Source organism: Bos grunniens, chromosome 17, assembly GCF_055505025.1.
Source record: "Bos grunniens cultivar Pamir isolate PY7600 chromosome 17, Bosgru_T2T1.0, whole genome shotgun sequence".
In the NCBI taxonomy this organism is placed as follows: domain Eukaryota; kingdom Metazoa; phylum Chordata; class Mammalia; order Artiodactyla; family Bovidae; genus Bos; species Bos grunniens.
In genome coordinates this window covers 52,743,150-52,766,932 of record NC_141181.1, presented here as the reverse complement: position 1 = coordinate 52,766,932, position 23,783 = coordinate 52,743,150, and the positions used below count along the sequence as shown (strand labels likewise).

The following is a 23,783-nucleotide window of genomic DNA, read 5'->3' as shown; positions in this document are numbered from 1 at the left end:
TCTGGAAGCTTTTGTTATTAATGGTGTTTTAGTGTTGGGTTCTTAAACACATCAAACAAATTTCCTTCAAACTGGTAGTTACTGACTGCCACGGGGAAGGCTGCAGGCCTCCCACCTCCCAGATGGCTCAACCACAATGAACGCATAGCCTGTCAGATGCACAACACTGACGAACTAATTGAAATATGCTGCAGGAAGCCAACCCCAAATAAATGTGAAATAGCGGCTTCCTTACGCCAGAGCCCGCCTGCCGAACGCCCTCCCTGGCTGGCCATCCATACCGACTGAGCGGTCCCCTGGCTCCGAGAGCGCCGCCTCTGTGTGGTTTTCAATGGACTTAAATGTCTTTTTTTTTTTTTTTTTCCCATTGTGATTACCCGAGAGGGAAAAATTCTAATTGCAGAAAATGTTTGGTTTTCCTCCCTCTTATGGGGAAAAAAAAGAAACCCTGCAAGTGGAAAGTCAATTCTCATGAAGTGCCCAGAAAAGCAGTTATTGGGCCCTCAGGCAGGATGGAGGGAAGAAATGGACCCGTGGGCAATAAAGAGGCCTTGACCGGCCTCCAGACCTGCGGGCAGCCCTGTGCAGATGGATGCTGGTCCCTGTTGGAACTGGGAATGGCCACGCCAACGTCTGCCCCTTGCCCTTCAAGGCGGGTTTTCAAGGGGCTGTAAAGAGACAGCAGATGGACAGCCCATCTTTCACCCGCTTCTCGCAGGGCGCTGGCGCCTGGTGGGCTCTCCCTGGGGCCTAACTCCTCCGTGGACCACAGCCAGGTGAGGCCAGGAGGCCGCAGGGCCTGACTCGGTCCGGCAGGGCTGCAGCAGGAGATAGTTCTTGCCCTGCCTCACAGCACAGCAGATGAGTCGGCCAGGCCCTACGGAGACCTGGGCGGTCGTCCCCAGCTGCTAAAAGAGAAAATTCCATCCTTCAAGGGGAACCATCTCCGAAAAGGGAAATAAAGAACCTTGGAGAGAAGAAATAGCAATAACTCCTATGACCTGTGTACCAACTCTTCAAGGGGCACAAGCGACAGAACATTTTTGTAAAGGTGCCCAGGAGTAAGAAAGCCAGGATTGGAGGCATGGGGCCCCAGGAAGCCCCATGCTGGCCCGAAGTGCCTCCCTAGGAGCATTATTCCTTTGGGTGACAGGCTGCCCTCAGCTCCTCCCAGCAAAGACCAGTTCTGTTAGATGTGAGGTTGCCCACATCTTCTGGTGTGCTGGAACATGGGACCTCCTGTTTGCAGGCTGTGGAAAAGGGAAATGGGCACCCTTCTGGAAGGGGTACAGGAGGGCGAGGGGGGAAACCTACGTCCAGATATTTCTTCTTCTTCTGGCACCCAGGACGGAGCAAACACAAGAAGCTTCGGTCCCAGCCTTTACTCACCAAGAATCACTGAGCGTCGCCGAGGAGTCCAGGTGGCACTAATGGTATAGAATCCACCTGCCAAAGCAGGAAACTCGGCTTCGATCCCGGGTCAGGAAGATCCACTGGAGGAGGCAATGGCAGCCCACTCCAGCATTCTTGCCTGGAGAATTCCATAGACACAGGAGCCTGGAGGGCTACAGTCCTTGGGGCGGCAAAGAACTGAACTCAGCTGAGCACACGTGAGGAGCCCTGTTCTGGATGCTGCAGACACAATGACAAAGACAGCAGATGAGGTCTGTGCCTGGGAGTGGGAGGACTGTGGCCACGGAGAGGAAAGGCTCTCACAACAAATGCGATAGGAGCTGAGGGGAAACAACGACACTTGGGATCAGCCAGGGGTAGGTGCAAGTAGGCGTGGGTGCAAGTGTTGGCCGGGCCCCAGCTACTCACACAAGCTGCATCAGGTCCTTCACCTCTCTGAGCCTGTTTCCTTTCTGTTAAATGTGGCAATAGTCCCTCCTTATCACTCAGGAATGCCGTGTTGTGGAACTACTTTGCAAAACAGTCGGTACCCATTATTCACAGATTCCGTAGTATTTACGGCCCCTCCTATCTGGCTACAGTTTTACCTGTAACTCAGGAACTGAGGAGCGCGGTGCTTACTTGGTCTTTTGCAGACGTGCACAGAGCAGGGAAAAACTGAGTCACCCTGCCTGACTGAGCCCTGCAGAGGTCAAACAAGGCGGCCCCCTGCCTTTCAGTTCAAACTGTCAACAAGTATCCTCTCCGTGGTCTGTTTAGTGCCATGCTTTTCACACTTCTGTGCTTTTTGTTAGCGATTTAACATGGCCCCGAGCGTGAGGCTGAAGCGCTGTCTGGTGCTCAGAGCTGGGGAAAACCGTGATGTGCCTTATGGAGAAAACATGTGTGCTAGAGGATCTTCACTCAGGCATCGAGTAACGGTGCTGTTGGCTGAGTTTAATTTGATGAATCAACTGTTATTGCTGGTTAGTCACCAAGTCATGTTTCTTTTGCGACCCCATGAACTGTAGCCCACCAGGCTCCTCTGTCCTGGATTTCCCAGGCAAGAATACTGGGTGCGTTGTCATTTCCTCCTCCAGGGGATCTTCCCGACCCAGGGATCGAACCTGCATCTCCTGTACTGGCTGGCAGGCAGATTCTTTTCCACTTAGCCACCACGGAAGCCCAATGAATCAGTAACCTATATTAAGTAAGAAACACACACAAAAAGAGTTTTCTATTGGTCAGGGGACAAACGTTGTGGCCAGAGGCTGGCAGGAACCTAACTCTGAATTCCCCCAAAGAGCAGAACTGCCAGAACTGGACCTGGACTGTGTGCACACGTGACCTGGGATGTATTATATTACACTTCAAGACCTTCTGCCCTGCTGGGCCACCGCCCCATGCAGCTGAAGGTTGACATGTCCACACCCATCCGGTCAGCATTACCATGGGATGGGAATCAGCCTTGGGATCCCCAAGTCCTCGGGCTTCTTTTAATAACTCTCTTTCCCCTGTACCACCAACTCCCCACACCATCCCATAAAAGGGAAATGGGACTATGGGGTGAGGGCTCTCGGAGGAAAAGCTTTGAGAAAGATGCCGGATTTCAGCAAAAAGAGGGTGTGAAACTGCTTTCTCTCTTAAAAAAAAAAAAATCATTTTTTTTTTATAATGAGGACTTAAAAAAAAAAAAACTTATGTGGCTGTGCATGCGGCATGTGCAGCTGTGGCATGCAGGATCTAGTTTCCTGACCAGGGATCAAACCCTGGACCCCTGCATTGGGAGCTTGGAGTCTTAAGCCCTGGACCACCAGGGAAGTCTCGAAACTGCTTTCTTGATGTTCTTCCCCAAGCCGCTTGCTTGGGTTTGATTTGTCTGCTGCCGGAATCCTGCCTGTTGGTTAATCTGGTTTCCCTCCTCTGGTAAGGGCAGTTGTTAATATGGGTAACTGAAGCGAATGCCAGCCCTCCTCTCCAACAGGGCTCTTTCTGCCTTTGGTCATGACGATTTTGCAGGACTTTCTCTTGGTGTTCACCAGCCTGGAAGTGAGGAAGGCAGTACCCCTGTACCTACTTTACAGGAACAAAGGACCGATGTACAGGGCTGCTGCCCGTCGTCAACCCCCTCCAGTAACAAGAGCCCGCACCGAGCTGGGAATTAGGGACCTGGGTTCCAGGTTTTGGGGCAGGGCTTGGGCAAGTCGCTTCTCTTCTCTGGCATCATTCATCCTTAACGGGGCGCAGTCCTCAAGGCTCCAGTGTTCCCAGAGTCTCCTGCAAGGCTGGAGAAGACCTGAAAAGGCACCACCAATCTTGCCATTTTCTCTCCTTTTCCACAGGAAACTTTTCTGGAAGGGCCCTGGTGATAACTACAGATTTGAAACTCTAAATTCTACACACCTTTCCAGGTGCTGTGACTATCAAAACTCCACCCATTCTTCAAGGCCTCCTTCAAATCCCACCTCTTCCAGGAAGTCAACTCTGACCGTCTTACCCAGAAAGGGCGTCTCCTCCTCTGAACCCTGCCTGCTGTTTAAGCCACAGCATGCCCTGTGTTACATGTGGGGCGAATCACCCTAACCACACCGTGAGTCGAAGTTTTACATTCAATGTTACTTATTATATTCAACTCTTTATATGTCCAGTTTTCCAGAAACCCTTTGTGATGACTGATAAAGGTAGATTTACACATATGTATATATACACACATAGACAGTAAAGTAGAAATTAGTATGCTGACTATGAGGGTGAGTGAATATAGTCTGTATATGAATATGTTGCGTTGTCCGTCCAGCGTCCTGGAAGCCAGGGAAGAGGAGGTGACCTGAATCAGAAATACAGTGCAGGTGGAATGAGCAGAGTCCAGCAGAACTGGGTAGAAACCCGCAGAGCCTTTGGGCAAGTGGGTTGACCTCTCTGTGTCTCAGCTTCTTTCTCTGGGAGAAAGGAGGGTGGGAGGGCGAACACCACCTCACTGGCAGGGTGCATGGGGCAGCCTTGTGCACGCTGTACATGCAGTACACATACCAAACATGTTTTCCCCCCATCTTCCTTCCCATGATCAGAGGAAGCAAACTACTTTCCCTGCACACAGGGGAGGCAAAGCATCTAAATTCTAAAATCAATTTTTCTTACACGCTCTAAGAAGACTTGAGCAGAGAGGGAGCAATGCCCCTTGTTCATTACCCCAGGCTTTAGAGCAGAGCGGACAAGGATTTGCCATGGCTGCCATGGCACTACTTGATAACATCCTGGGTACCTAGTGAAAGCCTAATAAACACTGATGGAAGGATACAGAGAGAAGTCATTTGAAGACCACTTAGCGGGGCTTCACTGGTGGTCCAGTGGTTAAGAATCTGCTGCCAGTGCAGGGGACATGGGTTCGATCCCTGGTCCAGGAGGATCCCACATGCCCTGGAGCAACTGAGCCCGTGCGCCAAAACTACTGAGCCTACGTGCAGCAATTACTGAAGTGCGAATGCTCTAGAGCCTGTGCTCAGCAACAAGAGAAGCCACCGCAATGAGAAGTCCACAAACGGCAACTAGAGAGCAGCCCCCACTCACCACAAGTAGAAAGAAGTCCACACAGCAACGAAGACCCAGGACAGCCAAAAATAAATAAATACATAATTTTTTAAACCTTCATTATTAAAAACAAATAAAAGACCACTTAGCTACATCGGTGTCCGGTGGCAGGGGGTCCTGGTGGGCAGGTTTCGGGAGGTCTGTCCACAAGGCTGAGAAGGGGTGGGAAGGGGCCTGGAAGCATGTGAATGCTCACTCAAGATGGCTCACCTTTCCAGCCCATGGCTAAGGACACAGGCATGAGATCACTGGCCTTCCACAACGGAGCATACACTCCCCCACCCTCTACTCCATTGTCTTTTCCTAAAGCAGCCAAGCAGAGATCTCGAAACACCAGAAGTTTCCGCTTCTAATCTCTACAGATGAATGGCACCGTTCTCCATGACTGGCTCTTCACAGAGACCAAGATGGAAAGCCTGAACGGGATGGGATGGTGAGAACATCTGCCTGCTTTCATTTCATTTATGTATTTTTTTTCTTTGGCGGAACCTCACGGCTTGCAGAACATCCCCGACCAGGGATTGAACCCGAGCCTCCTACTGTGGAAACAGAGTCTTGGGCACTGGAGCGCCAGGGAAGTCCCCGTCTGCCTGGTTTTAAAACAGGTCTCTAGATAGGGAGGAAGGCAAAGTTGGGTCCCTGCGAGAGAGAATGTATAGTCAACTGGAAAAAGGGCTCTCAGCTTCTCACCTTTATCCCACAGACCTTTTCCCTAGAGCCTCCCATGTGCCAGGCACAGGACAGGCAGAGAAACGAGATTTAGGGCCAACCCCTGCTCCTCTAGGAGCTGAGTCTAGCAGGGAGGCACAGGATAACATTCAACTGCCATTCTTCGTGGTAAGTTGAATTAGCATGGGGCACAAAGGTGGAGGTGGTGGACTCCACCTGGGAAGGCCAGTGAAGACAAGTCTGGATCTCCGTAATGAACAGTCAAAAAGGCAGAGGATGTAGGGCCCAAATCCTGTAGGGCCTCATAGAAGCAGAGGAATTTTCTTTCAGATTCCATAAGGAAGGACCAACCAAAATCAACAGAAACCTGGTAACTTAGTTACAGACGTTATGGGAGGGCCAGGCCTGGAACCTTGAATCCCAGTCTGGTTCTCTACTGCCTCCCATGTCCGACGAGTGCGGAAGGCCAAAGAGAGAAGTCCATTCCACACCCAGGGCCCAGAGAGCTCACAGTCTGTGCCTGGACATCCTCATAGCAGAGCGTGTACTGTCCTAGTCATTTGGCAAGTCACTCCCTACAAGAAAAACAGCCCTTCCTAACTCATGGTGTTTCTCTCTGCAAAGGAAGAGGGCTGGGAGTCTCTTCCAATCGCCAGCGAAGAATTTAACAGGGACAGTCCAGGAGTCAGATAAGCAAGGGTCCCAGAGCTAAGCTGGGGTGGGGACTTCTACTTCATCCAGACAGATTCTGACAGTGCCCAGGATGCTGACCCAGGGCAGGCCTAGGGATGAATCAAACCCCACCTCCATCCTCCAGGAGCTGACAATCCAGCAGGGGAGATAAGCCAGACACAAAAGTAACTATAAAACAAGGCAGGTGGTGATAAGAGTCACACGAGAGACCCAGATAAGGTGCAATGGGAGTTCAGAGCAGAGATGAGTCACACTGGGGGCTTGGCCATGGGGAAGACTCAAATGAAGGGGAGCATTCCCTTCAGAAAGGAGGGAGGGGTCTAGCCTGCCACCCCAATGGCTCCCTGGTGGGGACTGGGGAGAGAGCTAGCAGTGGACCGAGAAAGATGCTCAAAGGAGATCTCCTCTGAAGAACTCTGATTCTAGAGGGGAGGGGGTGGGCAGGCCTGAGACTTTCTGCCCTACCCCATATTTCAGAGGTAGGGACAGGAATGTAGGATGAGGAATCCAGAATTTATGTAGGGGGCAGCAAATGGGTTGAAAGGGGATAGAGCTAGAAGATTTGCCTTGAAATGACATTTGCCTAGCAAACACACTCTATTTACTCAGAACGTCCATCTGAGGTTTCCCTCAGGGAGAATTAGCTGCACGTTATGGGGGAGGGGGGACTCAAGAGTTTTCCCCTCCCCAAGTCACCCAGCGGCCCTGCACGCCCCCCGCCCCCTACCCCATAAGAAAGGCTGAGAGGGTAGGAAGGCAGATGGCTGCTCAGACACAGAGCTGGCACCGCAGGTTTTACAACAGGAAAGGGCGACTCACGGGATGGAGATTGGCCAGATTTTTCCTCCAGCGAGGGGGACAACCGGGAGCACTTCTTCCAAGTCCTGGCCCCCTCTCTCTGAGGGCCACACCCCACGCTTAGGCCCCGGGTACACCCCCAGGCAGGCCAGGGCTGGAGGAGGAGAGAAGCGCAGAGGGCTGGACGGAGGGCTGTGGCCACCACTTCCTCCCGACCCCTCAGTCAGGAGCGCGGGCCGGCCGGGGAAGGCCCAGCACCGCACACACACCTGCCCCTGGGCCGCCGCGACACTTGTCACTGGGGGAGGGGAGCCCTCCGCGCCCCAGCCAGAACCGACGGAAATTCGGAATTAGCATTGGGCCCCCCACCCCCCGAATCCGGAGGGCCAGTGCTTGGGGTAGGGGGGTCGGGTGCCGGGCTGGGGGCGGATTTCCTCAGCCCCGGGTCCCGGCGCGCCACACCCTCCTCCCAGCGCGGGGCGGGGGGCCCGGGTCTCCTTTTCCCCGCACCGGCCAGGAGGGCGGGCCGGGGCCTTCGGGAGCCGCCGCCCGCCCGGCCGGTGCTGGGGGGGGGGGTCCTCGCCCCGAGCCCGCCCCCACTGGGGTTTGCTGCGGGCCTGAGGAGGGGGCCCAGCCGCGCCGCCTTCCGGCCGGGCCGCTGAGACACTCACCCCGCTCTGCACGGCGCTGCTCCGTCCTCTTCGGCCGCGCTGGGCCGCCGCCGCCTCACGCGGCCCGGGAGACTCCGGCCCGGTGGCCCCAGCCCGGCCGGCTGCGCCCCGCGGCTCCACGCGCCGCCGCCGCCGCCAGCTGGCCCCGGGCGAGCGGCCGGACTCCCGCGGGCATGCTCCCAGATCGTCGGCTGGCGGGCGGCGAGCGGGCGCACGTGCGGGCCGCCTCGGGTCTGGGCGCTCGGAGCGCGGGCCGCGGGCGGGGATGGAGGCGGCGGCCGGCGGGGCGCGGGGCCGGGCGCGCCCGCGGACCGGCCTGACAGCTCTACACGGCGGCACCGCCGTGCCCCGCGCGCCTCAGCGGCCGCTGCTGCCCGTGCGCGCCGGGCCCGCCTCGCATTCCCTCACTCGGCGGTGGGCCTGCGCCTCCGTCAGGCCACGCGCGGAGCCGTCCGCCGCCTCCGCCCGCCCGCCCGCCGCGAGGGCCAGCCTCCGCCCGGAGAAACCCCGACAAACTTGGCCCCGCTCGGGCGTCAGGTCTGCGCTCGCCCGGGCGACCCCCGCAAAGGCCTGGAGGTCACTTCCATGAGGGGAGGCCCCGGCCCACGACCTCTTGGCCCTTTTAACACTGTGAGCCTCACTTGCCAGGAGACACTCCCCCCGCCACCCCCCACCCCCAACAATACGAGGGGAAAGGAATGAGCAGATTTACAGAAAAGAAAAATCGAGTCCTTTGGGAGTAAAACGACAGAATCAAGGGGAACGAGCTGCGGAAAACTAAGGAAGGCATTTGGAATGTGTGGGCAAACCAAAGGTAGTCAATGGAACTCCAGACCTTGACACCTGGTGCTTTTATCCGTTACCAACCTGATTTGCAGAAATAGAGGCAACCAGTTCTCTCCTCAGGACACCAAATATGGTCTGGACCGAAAAATGAAAATGCTCTTTGGCAATCAGAAGGCGTGGCAGTAATAGTAGCCAGAGGGTAAGTTCTAGCCCCTGACCTCAAGAAGGAACTGGCAGAGGATCAGAAATAGCTTCATCTTGATATTCCAACCAGACTGGACACTCCAGTTGAACCAAGAGGGTACTGAGTGATATTTAAATCATGAAGTATATATTTAGATTAAGCAAGGAAGGCCTTATTTGTCAAGATTTGAAGTAAATGAATTAAACAGGGCACACCCCCAACCTAGGAGTAGTTTACTTATCACTAAGTATCACTTTCTCAGGTTGAAAGGAGCCAGGGAGTGCTTCCCCTTGGGAGGGCAAGTGTAAGGTGAAGTTAAAAGCAGCCCAAGATGAGTTCAGATCAAGTCAGAGAGAGTACAACCCCAGACCAAAGGCTGTCCCATCTCCTTGGACACTGAATGGGCCAACTCCTTCCCTCCATCAAGAGGCACCCTAAGAGCCAGTCAAGTTTTCCAGCCCCAGCTGCTGTTGAGTCGGCCAGGGATTGAGTCATCATCTGTCTCCCGCACAGGCGTCCTCCTTGCCTGAGGATCTGTGGAAGCCAAACTGAGCGACAGGTCCTTTCACTGCTACTTCTGCTTTGACCTTTACTTTTTTGATAAAGGTAAAAAAAAAAAAAAAAAGTTTTCAGAGCATATAGATTTCGGGAGTGAGGCTCTCTGTCTGTAGGCCAGTCAGAACAGAGCCCCTGGGCAGCTGCCCTTGTAACCCTGCAGTGCCTGCCCCCAAACCAGTAACTCAGAGGACTTAACACCATTAAAAACCAGAGCCCACAACTGGCCAGCAGGAATAAATACACTGATAGCACAGATGTTTGTATCCACAAATATTTATTCAGTGCCTGTATGCAAAGAGATGGTCCCTGCTCTTGCGGAGCTTACAATTTCATCACTCTAGCATCTGACTAGATTTTAAAACTGCAACAAGGACTGGTCTTTATCTAATGTCAGTAGCACTACAGGAAGCAGATTTCTCACTGTATTGGTCATGGTTACAGTGAAATTGTGAATAAAACATTATCTCTGAAGTCTGTAGTCACAGCAATGACAGGGCATATAATGTCCAGCAAATGCAAAGTTATGGCTTGATTCCTCCTATTTGAGAGGAGCCTATTGAAACAGAACACAAATCTGAAAGGGAAAGCTTAGTAACACAGGTCGTAAGAATACTGGTGTAGTTTATTATTAAACTGCCACAGAACTCTTGGCAAGGCAGGAAATTATTTCCTGCAAAATTGGTGCAATATAATTCATTTAATCAGACCTGCAAATTTCATAACCATGTACAATCACTTGTGATGGGTAAACACGATTTACCTTTGATTCCTAAAGGGCTCTAGACATGTATCGATATTTATTTTCTAAAGCTTCTTATAGACTCACAGCACACGTGGCACATTAAAATTTACTGAAAACTGCTTTTGAGATATCTAAAATTCAAAATGACAGAAATGTCTAACTTCTCAGAATTCAAATAGCATTCAGCCAAGCACTGGGCTTTTCCGAGTTAAAAGGGGGAACAAATTCTGGTTGCTTATCAAACTCCAAAAGCAAATCATAAACTTCATGTTAACCTTCAAACATTCAGTGGCATCCTCTTCCTTTGTGTGGTCCTGCTTCACAGGCCAGCAACTTTAGAAGTCTAATTATGGAACATTCAAAGGAGCAATTATTTTTATTACATTGGCAATACTTTTTTTTTTTTTTGCAAAACAGCTTATATCAAACAACTCCCAAGTCACATTGAAGATTGCAGGGTATTTGAACTTACTACAGAGGTCATCAATTACTCATGGGAAAAAACAACACACACACCAGAGGGAAGCTCATTTAAACCCCGAGAAAGCTCATTTTTTACAAAAAGATGGAGAGAACATCTTTGACCACCTAACGTATGTCAACCAGCCCAAGGCAGTTTTTAAGTCAATTGCTAGGGACATGGTCTACTTTTCTAAGAAAGCACTGAAATCACTACTTCAAAAGCCTATTTAATAACTTAGAATGAATCTGAAATGTACTACGGATTGAAAACTTAAGAGATACCAGGCACTTTGCATATAATCTCCCACAATGGAAGGAAGTTTCTTATCTTTACCTGGAGGAAAGCCTGAGCAGGGTGTGATCCAGGTCTGGCTCACCTGTCCCCTGTCCAGCTCCTGCAGTCCTAGTGTGGATTAGTAGCTATATCCACTTGGCACCTTCAAGCAGTCAAGCACATTCCTCCCTCAGGCGTTTCAGTGAAAGGAAGGCGGCAGGTCTGGGTGACAGGAGAGCAGTAACTCTATTTCAATTTTAAATGGCACTTCCTAGAAGTGGAAGATTCACTTAGTAAAAAACCTAACTGCAGCCAGCAACTATAGTTTACCTCCCTGGGATATAACAGTTGCTTTTTAAGGTTGTCACCTTTCCAGCTTTTAGGCTGTTTTTATTTTTTTTATTTTTTTTTGGACAAAGCTGAGGCTGTTTTTAAATAGAGTAGTTGTACATTAAGCATTACCAAAAGGAAAGACGGTTGGAAGGATTTTCCTTGGTGTCCCTCTTCACAGCTATGGAGAGAATTTTTTTTAAATTTCTGAAGTGACTGATACTTCCAGTTTATGACATGTCACAAATCAAATCACATGTTTCCCTGAGAGGCACAGAAGACACTTTAATGGGGCTTAAATACTGGAATATGACTACTAAGAAGATAACTCCCTGGTAAGATAAAACTCTCATCTCTTCTGAAAGGGCAATTTCCTATTCTTTGGAATGTAACAGACTTTACAATAAAAGCAGGGAACAATGAAACAGGCTGACAATTTTCAAGTGAGTTTTTAATGTCATGTATAGGACCATATTAAAGGGAGCATCACCCGTAAAGTCAATCCCTGTATTAAGTTTTGATACAACTATACTGGAGATTGATTAAAATGAATGTTTTCTTCACTAGGAGATTAAAAAGAAAGAAAGAAAGAAAAAAAAAAAGACTAGAAAAAAATACCAGGAGTAAGGCACTTGATTCTGATGAGTAACTCTGATTAGCCAGAGGTCTTCAACAGGTTGCAGGAGGTGGGAGCAAAGGTCTGATTCATGGACAGGAAGAAGCAGGAGAGGCAGCTGTCAGTGAGTTCCCCTTGCTGAGAACCCCCCACAACGCTGAGCAGGGAGCCTGAGGAGGGAACCAGGCCTGGAGCTCAGGCAGAGGAAGCTTTGGTGAAGGGTGCTCAAAGATTCTCTGAGATCCCTGCTCGAAGGCATACATAGACCCTAGTGGAATATCGGGTGGCTTGGCTCGCCAAAACTACATGCTATTAAGAGCCACAGGGAGGAGGAGAAAAAGCTCAAGAGTAAACCAAACTTTAAAACCTGAATCGGTGGGAATTAGTGTTGAAAGTGTGGAATGAGTCTTGTTTATCAACACATATTGAGCTTGAGTGGGCACTGGGTTCTGACTGGCCACCAAAAAAGCGAGCAGCTGAGGAGCCCGGACCTTGACCAGCAGTCAGGACCTCTACCTGCCATACTTCTGGTCAGATCACAGCCTCCGACCTATGTGGAATTTCTGAGAGCAGGAGGCACTGCCAAGGCAGTGGGCTAGAGCCCCCCAGCAAGGCCAATCGAAAGGCACGGCGCTCTATCTAGACACATTACCTGTGCAGTAACAAGCAGCATAAGCTGCTCTGACCTCCACCTACTGTTCTTACAGCAGCTACTATGGAAGTGTTTTTCTTCATTGGGAGGGTGGGGGGATGGGGGGGATGGTGGAGAGATGTTAAAAACATCTTCCTGACAATCTGACATCTGAGGCCGTGTACGCTGAGGAAACTGCTCTTACAACCTTACTGGGTGGTGGCCTGTATTTCATCAAAGCTTTTTATCATATCAGTGTCAAAGGTGGGACACAAGTTACATTCAGAAAGATGGGCAGAAAGCTACAGCTCTCCAGCTGACTTTTTTCTGGAAAGTACTACATATATCACAAAATTAGAGATTTCCATCTCTAGCATTTTTCTTTCTTACAAATAAGAAAGCTTAAGGGAAACAGAATGAAATATTCTCACTTTCAGAGCTTTCCAATATTCCATTATTTCCAACATTTCCATTATTAACTCTAATGTTCACTCTAAGACACGTTTCAAACAGGAATTACATTACCATTTTTAAAAAAAACTTCAACATAGTTAAATCTAGGGTATGCTTTTTTTTTTTGCATTCAGCATGTATTACTCTATCACTGTGGAAGCTCTTCTTAAGCATTTATTTAAAAAAACTAGACTCATATTCACAATGTAGAACAAGTTTATAAAATTGGTGTGCAAAGTTCATCGTAAAAGGATAACACTATGTTTAGAAACAAAGCTGCCTCCCCTGTTATATTTCTTTATTCTTGATATAAACAGGAGACATATACTATTTAAAAATAATACTTTTTAAATAGTAAAATATACAAGAGGTTCCTGAGCATAACAAAAATATCTTGAAAATATGTGGCTATCTGAAGTATAAAATAGCAAGTGTAAAGAATAGCATGATTGTAAAACTACGTTTGAAGGCTTAGAAACAGTATAAAATAGTTTGCCTTTTTTGAGTGCATAATTATACATTAGTGCAAACAAAAATGTCTCAAAATTTAATGACCACAAATCTCAAAGATTTGCAGAGGTGCGCAAAACATGGAATTTCTTTAACGTCATGCGAACAGAACCCAGCTCTCGATTAATCTCCTCCAAACGATCTTCCAAGGCTTCCTGGGCGAAAATAAAGGAAAAAACTTAATCAGAATTCTACCGAGTTCACCAATTCTATAAGTATCACTAAAATGACCTCTCTCGCAGCAAATGAGCAAGTTTAAACATCAAAATTAAAATTATTTTGGCTTTTATACAAATCATCCTTTACATTATTTCATTTAAACTATAAACATAAATCAACTTTTCAACCATTCAAGGTAACTGCTGAACTTTAAATATTCTCAATATGTTTGATACACTATGTAGAAATTATAGCAACAGCAACCCAGTTCTCTAGGAGAGAATTATTTGACTCCGCTGAACTGAAAACAGTACAGGAGGAGTCCAGAAGGTTCTTCATACATTTCCCCAGAAAAAATGGACACATCTGACTGGTGCTGTAACCCACTTATATCAGATAACTTTTTTCTGACCAAAATTTCTAGGTTAAAAAGGAAAAATGCTGGAGGAGACCTTTCCAAGAAACAAGAGATTGTACAATGAATCAGTGTAACAACTGCTATTTTAAAATAAACACTACTACTGTTAAACAGTACCTGAAATATATATTCACCACTTTAGGTATTTTATTCAGTACTAACTCCAATGGTATCCCGAAATAAAACCTAAAAATTTTCTCTTCAACACTTTCACTGTAAGAAATTAACAGTTCATTTTTAGAATATTCAGAAGATAGAAGAGCAAAAAGTAACAACCACTGTTTCTGTTTCCTGTTTTTTTATGTATATAGGAACATCATTTTAAGAAAAAAAAATCAAACACTTCTTTAGAATGTTTTTCAATTTAACTTTTCTTGTTATGGAATATCCTTTATGAGATCATTTTAAATTAAATACATATTCTGAAACATGTCTCTACACATACCTAGAAATATTGCCTTAGGAATCATTCCCTCAAGTAAAAATGCTAGGTCCAAAAAAATGTATAATTTTAAAGCTTTGGATACATGTCAAGCTGAATTCCAGGAAGTCTGTGACACTTTCTCCTTACTCAGTGTTGAAGGATAAGCTTTTCCCTAGCCCAGGTATCATTGTTTTTTTGTTTGTTTTACACCTGCCAATGTAAGAGCTTAAAAATGATGCATGCACACGTGTGTGTGCTCAGCTGTGTCCAAGTCTTTGCAACCCCATGGACTGTAGCCCACCAGGCTCCTCTGTCCATGGGATTCTCCAGGCAAGAATACTGGAGTGGGTTGTCATTTCCTTCTCCAGATTTTTCCCACCCAGGTATCAAATCCACGGCTCCTGTGGCTCCTCCACTGGCAGGCAGTTTCTTTACCACTGAGCCTCCTGGAAAGCCTTAAAAATTATGCTTTTGTTTAAATGTGTGTCTGTTTTTTTTTAACTCATTAGTGAGGTGGAGCATTTTTCATCGTTTTTTGCCCTTTTTTACTTACGAATCCTACACAAGCATCCTCAGCCCTTTTTTTTGTTGTTGCCCTTTATCTTCTTACTATATTGAAACAGCTTTGACACACATGACCGGAAACTAAGGCCCTTTAAAAGTCTTATTTTAAGAGCTTGTTGGGACTTCCCTGGTGGCTCAGTGGTGAAGAATCTGCCTGCCAATGAAGGAGACATGAGTTCGATCCCCGATCCAGGAAGATCCCACATGCTGCAAAGCAACTAAGCCAGTGTGCCACAACTATTGAGCTTGTGATCCAGAGCCAGGGAGCCACAACTACTGAGCCCACGTGCCACAACTACTGAAGTCCGCACACTCTAGAGCCTGTGGTCCGCAACAAGAGAAGTCACCACAATGAGAAACACACACACCACCACTAGAGAAAAGCACGAAGACCCAGCATAGCCAAAAATAAAAATAAATAAAATTATAAGGAGCTTGGGCCTCCCTGATAGCTCAGTTGGTAAAGAATCCAATCCCTGGGTCGGGAAGATCCGCTGGAGAAGGGATAGGCTACCCACTCCAGTATTCGAGGGCTTCCCTTGTGGCTCAGCTGGTAAAGAATCCACCTGCAATTCAGGAGACATGGGTTCAATCCCTGGATTGGGAAGATCCCCTGGAGAAGGGAAAGGCTACCCACTCCAGTATTCTGGCCTGGAGAATCCCATAGACCAGTCAATGGGGTCGCAAAGAGTTGGACACGACTGAGTGACTTTCACTTCACTTCATAAAGAGCTTAAAATCATCATATGTAAACATATATGGAACCAAATGTTTCAGATACATTTAGAATTAGAGAACCAACAAATTTTTCTTCTGCCTTCCCAATAAACTGCTTATTTACTTCTGGCTGCACCTTGTGACTTGTGGGATCTGGGACCAGGATCAAACCTGTGCCGCCTGCAGGGGAATCACAGAGTCCTAACCATTGGACCACCAGGAAATTTCTCAGTAAACTACTTAAAAATGAGTTTCATGTGTTGAGTCTTACCAATTATTGAATAAAAACTTTCAGAGCAACAAAGGAAATGAAAGAAAGTCAGAAAAAAAAGAGACGTTAAAGATAACGAAGAACCCATGTGGGATCTTCCTGGATTGGGGATCGAACTTATGTCTCCTTCACTGGCAGGCAGATTCTTTACCACTGAGCCACCAGGGAGGTCCCAACAAGCTCTTAAAATAAGACTTTTAAAGGGCCTTAGTTTCTGGTCATGTATGCCAAAGCTGTTTCAATATAGTAAGAAGACAAAGGGCAACAACAACAAAAGGGCTGAGAATGCTTGTGCAGGATTCCTAAGTACAAACCTAGAAAAAGACCTCTTCTGTGTGTCTCTCTTTCCTTCTGATATCACAGATCAATCTGAGAATGAACTTTTCCTGAAATTAAGGCACTGAAAAGCCAAAGCAGGCTGTTATATGAGACACGGCACTGATGTGATGTTTAAAATGTTACAAAAAGAGATTTAAAATGTCCCATGGCTTCATGCATTTTATTGATAATTCTCTTTGAAAAGCAACTAAAAGAAAGGCACATGGGTCATTTCACCTGCACCATCTCCTGCTCAATAATGGAATCACATTTCTCTTTTTAACCTCACATCTATTCCAGTTGCAAAGTGCCACTGTTTTACATGTTCACTAAATGGAAAGAGATTCAGAAATAATTTGCAGTTTGGAGAGGAAAAAACAAAACACAAAAAGAGAGATTTCATGTGAGAGCCTTAACAATGCAGAAATCTGTTAACAGACATCTTGCCATTTGCTCCCAAGTTAGTTTCTTGAAAACATGATGGCATGAATGCCTTTTCTTGGAAGTATCAAGTAAAATCACTTTGTTCCTGAAAGCTAGCATCAGGTTATAAAATACGCTGTCATTACCAAACACTTCCCATAAAGGCTAAAAGTTCTGATCGACTGTTTCAATGTGCCTACAAACTGACATTAAAGAACCACTGTGGGGGCCGTGCAGACTTCCCTGGTGGCCCAGTGGTTAAGAATCCGCCTGCCAACGCAGGGGACATAGGTTTGATCCCTGGTCTGGGAACTAGGATCCCACATGCCTCAGGGCAACTAAACCCATGTGCCACAACCACTGAGCCCTCGCTCTAGAGCCCACCCTCTGCAACAAGAGAAACCAGCGAAACAAGGAGCCCACGCACCACAACTAGAGAAAGCCTGCACACAGCCAACAAAAACCCAGCACAGCCATAAATAAGTAAATAAATACTTTTTTAAAAGTAGAAGAAAAAAAATCCTCGTGGTTAAATGGAGCACTGACTAGCATCAGGCCTCCAAAGCAGATTCAAGCTAAGACACGTCACCTGATTTAATCTCGTCTGCAAAGTGACTCGTCCTCCAGTAGACGGCATTCGGCTTAGTGCTGCCTCAATCTGGTAACACACACAAAAAAACGTTTAAATAAAAATAGGGGAATTCTAATTACTGGCAAGGATGTTTATAACAGGATGGAAAGAAGACTTCAGCCTAGTATTTTCTTGTCCATCTCGACTTCACCTAAGTTCCCTCTGACACAATTAGTAACGACAGCTGGGTTCACACGCGTTTCCAGTACAGCTTTGTATGGCATCAACAGTAACTTCCTGTGTTTGACTCAATAATTCCCTTCTGACTGTTCCTCAGACATCTGTATTAAGTTCAGACAAAGATTTAAAACTTTTTTTGTCTGTTTGTTTTTACCTGGTCTTTTTCTTTTGTAAGTTCATCAAAAAACCGTTCCGTTTCAGCTAGGGTCCTTATCTTTGCTGTATACTCAAAATTGTTACCCTGTGGTGCTGTGGAGACGGGCTGACACTGTTCATAGCTAAATGACTTGTTCTTCTCCCAGGCTGGTCTCACAGAGACTTTCTTCGCTCCATTTGGCAACGGTTCGGGGGAAGAGCTATGATTAACATGGATGTCAGGGGCTTTTTCTGAGTATTTTTTTTCTGCCAGAGAGAAAAGAAATTTCTTCCTTATCAACTCTTCTCAAAGAGCATGTACATACTAAATATGCTACCCAACTTCACTTTCTGGAAATGGCTGCTACATGGTCAAAAAAACGTAATGAAAAGAAAATATGTAATCAATCATATATACTCAGCTTTTTCTCCTCAGAATTCTAAAAACCTTTCCCTCAGTCTGACAATCTTCACATCTCCCCTAAATAAACGTATGCAAACTTTCTGTAAACTTGAAGCAAAAGAAGTTTAAAAAATAAGCAACACATTTAGTGGACATATATCAACATTACAGAGTTAGCATTTTAAGGGCCTGCCCAAGCAATTTCATGTATATTATTTTATAACTTTATCTCAAACAGAAAGTACAATTGAGAAAAAGGAAAAAACATCCAAAGCCTAAGTTGTATATAAGTTACAGAACATAAAAAACTGAACAATATGGCCCTGGTAATTAAACATTAACATCCCCTGACCTCAGTTTCCCAACTTTCCAATGAGGATAACACAAACAATATGAGCATCAACAATACTTATTTTTAGAGGCCCTTGGGTAAAAAAAATTTAAGTGCAGGCTATAATGTCATCTAGAGCCCTGATGCCAGAAACTCACAAAATGAATGACTAAAACCATAATTAATAATTTTTTAGGAAAAGATACCTTCCGAGTCATCTAGAGGAAGAAACTGGAGTTGTTTCCTTGGATTGGAACGTTGTACAGTAGACACAGGAACAGTATCTAAATCATCCAAAAGTATATCAAATCTATTGAATGAAGCAAGTTACTTGTGAGAAAAAAATGTTAACTGATGTTCCCTATTCTCCACTAGACAGATGAGCTGGCATCCAAGTTAACTCACATATTTACATATTTTTTAAGAGAGAAAGGTGGTCATATATTTTTTAAAACTTAAATTTAAATAATATTTTCTAACACAAAACTATATTTACATGCCAGCGACTTAAAGCATTTACTGATACATGATCTCATCTGATCTTTGTTAATAAGCATATGAAATAAGCAGATAGGCATTATTATCCCTGTTTTATAGAAGAGGAAACTGAGGTTCAATGTGCTTCATTAATTTTCCCCAACAGCCCGACAGAGCTGGGCCACCAGCTCTCGTGTCTTAGGCGTCAGTGGTCATCTCCCACCACAGTACACACAGCAGACCACCCTTCAGAGAGAACAACCTTCTCAGGAGCACAGGTAAACTGATGTTGAGTGCCAGGGCCATACCAAGACAGCCCACTTTCTTATACAAATTGCCCCCAGTTTTCCTTATACCTTAAACCTTTTTAGGAAAACAAAGAATTATTCTATATCCAAAAGCTGGAAGGGGTTCTGAGGCAGTATTTAAATTTTATAGTAGCCAGTTTACATGGTTAAAAACAGTTTTCATGTATTATAGTACTTTTTTTATTTTTAGTAGGGCGTTTATTTAAATGATTTAAATCTACAGAATCCCAACTGACAACTGAAAAATTAGTGATAGCTAGATGTAAAAGTTGACATTAAAAAAAAAAAATCAATTCTATTACATATTTTATTCTACAGTTTTTAGAGAACTTACCGAATCGGGCTGCTCTCGTTTTTGCTAAGTAGATGACTAAATCCTGGGGATAAATTTTCTTTAGGGGATCGCTTTGGACTATACGCCATGGTCACTGGTGTTAACATAATCTCTCTCCTTGCTACAGAGGAAAATGAAGAGGGGACAGTCTTTTCCTTCTATGTAGGGGCTATGTTGGCAGAACACAGAAAAGCACTGAAAGAAAAACTAACTGTAAAAAGAATACATTTTCACTGTAAAACTTTTTGAAAGATAAATAAGAGTACACAAAACTAAACGCATACTTCTAACTATCTAGAGGAAACCACTGGCCATATTTTACTCTATCAGACTGTTGTTGCAGTGCTCTGTCTCAAAACTGGTTTTTCAGGATTTTAGAAGTCGACTGGAAATAAGATGGAAACACCAGTGCACCTATGAACAGTTCTAAGAGCACAGTCATATATGAATTTCTTCAGCTGCTTACGAAAATGGAAATTAAGGATACAGAAATCCAATGCTTGAGTTTAAAATCATACTTGCAACCGGCTAAAGAAAATGCTGAGTAACTTTAGGTAACTACATGAAAAAAAAAAACCAGCTTTATTTCAGGCTAGCTTAATTTGTTTGAACTAATGTTTAATTAGTCAGTATCAAAATATTTGAGTTTGACTCAAAAACTGAAGTGGTATTAGTTGCAAAACATTTGTGGAACACACATAAAAATCTCACTTTGATAAACGGTGAGAATGTCTTCTGTTATGGTCATAGTAACTGTGCAATCAGACAGTTTGTTACTGAACAAGATGGCATTTAGAGATTCGGTGTTCAGAGTACTGTACTAGGTGCTACGAAAAGCATAAGGGAAGCAGAAAGCATCAGTGTGTACAGCTCAGATGTCACTCTTCCAAGCCCAAGACAGAAACCTCTAACCCTTACTTGGAGTATTCGATTTACGATTTGAAGGTGGCAAAGATGATGATCTCTGTGAAGCAGAATTAAACCTCTTTTGTCTTTGCTGGGCACCTCTCTCTGGGGACCGACTTGCATTGACTGAAGAGTCAGCTGGCCGAGGATTCACCAATTCTGTAACAGAAAAATGTAAAAAACAAAACTAGCTTCAGTTATCTGCCTTCATCAGCAGATGGTTACACAAAGCAAGCAATTCTTCTATCTATATTATAATGATTATTTGCAAATGCACCACATTACAATGAAAACACTTGATGAAAAAAAATGTGGGAGTTTTTAATGAATTCATTCTGGTTCTCTGTTTACAACTGGCATTCAAGGTGATTTTTCAAGAGAGTTTATTTTTAGAAAACAGGTCACTAATTTATTTACTAGGAGATACTGCTTAGGAAATATAACACCGAAGATCTTAATGATGTGATTAGCAGGCCTGACCAAATAAGCGCCACAGAAAGTACAAGTGCCTGGACCTGTGAAACACACTTCAAGTATTAAACATACTTCTTGGGCTTCCCTGGAGGCTCAGTGGTAAATAATCTGCCTGCCAATGCAGGAGACACGGGTTCAATCCCTGATCTGGGAAGATCCCACATGCTGTGGAGCAAATAAGCTTGAGTGCCTTGACTATAGCCTGATATAGAGCCCAGGAGCTCTAACGACTGAGCCCGCCTGCTGCAACCACTGAAGCCCACACACGCTAGAGCCTGTTCTCCACAAGAGAAGCCACTGCAGTGAGAAGAGTAGCCACAACAAAGAGTAAGCCCTGCTGGCCGCAACTAGAAAGAAGCCCGTGTGGCAACTAAGACCCAGCACAGCCGAAAATAAACAAATAAAATCATTAAAAAATAAACAGACTTCTTGTCCTACTGACAGAAGCTCAGTAAGCAAGAAAGGGAGCGTAGGAAATGTTATATCTCACTTTATGAACTCCAAATGCCTGCTGTAACTTTCTGATGTGTGTGAGTAAGACAAACTGAGGTAGAAAGTTTCAAATACACTTAAGAATGTCACAGAAATCTTTAATAACAGAGACTAATATGTCATTTACTTTGTATAAAAGGTATGTATGTAACGACAATGATACATTAACAACTAGTGGATTCAACTGTCTGAAATAGGGCTGAAGCAGCAGGAAAATAAATTTAACTTTTTATTTTACTACTTGGGGCATTTCATTTTAAGAAGGTATATAGTTGGGGTAGAAAGGGGAGGAGATCTATGTACGCATCTATATTTCTATCAGACAAGGAATAAAATACTTACTATTCGAGGTATCCTCTTTCTCTGTCTGTGTACCCCAATTTTTAAATACTTTTTCTTCATCAAGTTCTTTCAAAGCTTTCATGATTGGTGTGTCTAAAGTCTCTCTCTGCTTTTTTATCAATAAACTTGGTGAACTTCCAGGTGAAAGATCCTTTTCCAGAGAAGAATGGTACCTTAAATAGTAATTACAAGACACACAGTGCTATGACCTGAATATTTTCTGTCTCTCCAAAATTCTTATGTTGAATGAGATTCTTATGATGAATTCTTATTCTCAATGCGATGGTGTGTATGTCGGGGGCAGGGAGGTGGGGTCTTGAAGGTGATTAGGTTTTGATGATAACATGAGAGTGAAGCCCCTACGCTGGGGTTAATACCTTTATAAAAAGAGGAAGAGATATCTTGATCTCTCCCTCTGGAGACACATGCACCAAGGAAAGGCCACGTGAGGACAGAATCCAGCCCAGCCATGCTGGCACCCTGATCTCAGACTGCCCACCTCCAGAGCTGTAGAAAGTAACCGTTTGTTGCTTAAGCCACCCCGTCAAGGGTAATCTGTTGTAACAGCCTGAACTAAGATGGTTTACTGGGATTATTACTAGACTAGAGGAATAACATGATGGTTGATAGTTATACTCCACAATAAATACGTATGCTTTTCAATACAAATCAATAAAACTGAACCTGTTATATAAGACCATTGTTTCCCAATCCTTTTCACAGCCTAGCGCATGCTATTGTTTAGTCGCGAAGTCATGTCTGTCTCTCTTGTGACCGCATAGACTGTAGCCCACCAGGGTCCTCTGTCCATGGGATTTCCCAGGCAAGAACACTGGAGTACATTGCCACGCCCTTCTCCAGGGGATCTTCCTGACCCAGGGATCGAACCAGCATCTCCTGCATTAGCAGGTGGGTTCTTAACTACTGAGCCACCATGGAAGCACTCAGAGAAATATAATATTTATACGACACTCTGGAGGAAATGAATGAGGTTGCTTCTGGGGGCTCTGGTGATCCACAGGGTGAGGATCAACCTCGTGTCCTAACTGCAAGCCCATGCACAGGGCACATGGCTATGCCAGGGGCACAAGTGCAGAGGCTCTGCACCACCTCTGAAAGGAAAATTTCCTAAAAGCACTAGCCTTTCAAAGTAAAAGAAAAATCAGATCCTCAAAATTAAGACATGAAAGGAACAAGGAGATGGCTCTTTAAACCTTCCTGAACTTTGAAAGGCAACTGAAATCTCTAAGAAAAGCTAAGAGTGCCTAAATGAGATCTTCGATGGAGCTGTCTCACCCAGGAAGGCAGGTCTCCTCTGGCTGGCTGTCCAGCTTGGTGTCCAGGGGCTGCCCAGTGAAGATGGAATGCTCCGCTCCTGGGATCAGCCACTTCCTCCGGCTGACATCCGAGCCTGCCAGTGTGCTGCAAGGATGAGAAGTGTGCTCAGACGCTGCAAGGTCTGCACTCTGGTTTAGACTGAGCACAGACAGCAAATAACCTGCTCTGACATACTATTTCCACATTTACCCAGGGATTCAAAGACTGCATAGAACAATCTTATCATTGTAGCTAGATGAACTCTATTTGAAGGTTTTCAGTTCCAACTGAATTGCTCTTCTTGGTCTCGGAAGAACAAGAAGACAAATCTTCAACAAATCAACGCATAACTTAAACAAAACATCTGGCTCACACCTAGAAAATTACATAATTTGTGTATGTCTTGAACTAAATCTAGCCTCAAGATTTGGTGCATTCACATGCACACAGCTCTGAACACCCCCGCCCACGCCCTCACCACACTTCACACCCTTTATGACCCATTGGAGCTCAGGGCCAGGGGATGAAGGACGGTCCTGCCTCTCCCCCGTAGACCAGGAGGGCTCAAAGAATTTTCTGTGAAGACAGAAAAGGCCTTCCATCTGCACAGTCCAATACCATAGCCATCAGCCATACACACAAACTCGTGAATGCTTGCAACACAGCTAGATTTAAACAGCTCTGTGGAGAAGGGCCCTGCTGTACTGAACAGTGCCGTTCTAGACCAGGATGTTCCTGCCTCCGTTCCTGGGAAGCACAGCCCGTCCGAAGCTCATTCCACCATCCTCTGGTAGCTCCTGCC

At 45.7% G+C, this 23,783-nt stretch overlaps 2 protein-coding genes across 51 annotated transcripts in view; both read right to left on the bottom strand.

Annotated features, from left to right (window-relative positions):
• PITPNM2 (phosphatidylinositol transfer protein membrane associated 2) overlaps positions 1-8,785 on the bottom strand; it is a 159,813-nt gene extending 151,028 nt beyond the window's left edge. For 6 of the 11 annotated variants that reach the window (XR_015144442.1, XM_086347380.1, XM_086347381.1 and 3 more), the window contains exon 1: positions 7,812-7,950. The gene's annotated coding sequence lies outside the window, so the exon portion shown is untranslated. Of the gene's footprint in view, positions 1-1,389; positions 1,633-7,161; positions 7,296-7,811; positions 7,966-8,678 lie in introns of those variants that run through there. The other 5 variants (XM_086347375.1, XM_086347390.1, XM_086347376.1 and 2 more) reach the window with 4 other exon arrangements.
• Positions 8,786-9,596: 811 nt separating this feature from the next.
• The window catches only part of MPHOSPH9 (M-phase phosphoprotein 9), a 55,572-nt gene continuing 41,385 nt past the window's right edge, over positions 9,597-23,783 (bottom strand). For 34 of the 40 annotated variants that reach the window (XM_086347393.1, XM_086347401.1, XM_086347408.1 and 31 more), the window contains 8 exons: positions 22,961-23,086; positions 21,665-21,837; positions 20,369-20,515; positions 19,451-19,571; positions 18,538-18,641; positions 17,617-17,864; positions 17,241-17,309; positions 9,597-13,512 (listed from right to left, as the gene is read on the bottom strand). In XM_086347393.1, coding sequence (XP_086203519.1) covers positions 13,411-13,512; positions 17,241-17,309; positions 17,617-17,864; positions 18,538-18,641; positions 19,451-19,571; positions 20,369-20,515; positions 21,665-21,837; positions 22,961-23,086 — 1,090 coding nt within the window. In that variant the 3' untranslated portion in view covers positions 9,597-13,410. Of the gene's footprint in view, positions 13,513-17,240; positions 17,310-17,616; positions 17,865-18,537; positions 18,642-19,450; positions 19,572-20,368; positions 20,516-21,664; positions 21,838-22,960; positions 23,087-23,783 lie in introns of those variants that run through there. The other 6 variants (XM_086347404.1, XM_086347410.1, XM_086347417.1 and 3 more) reach the window with 3 other exon arrangements.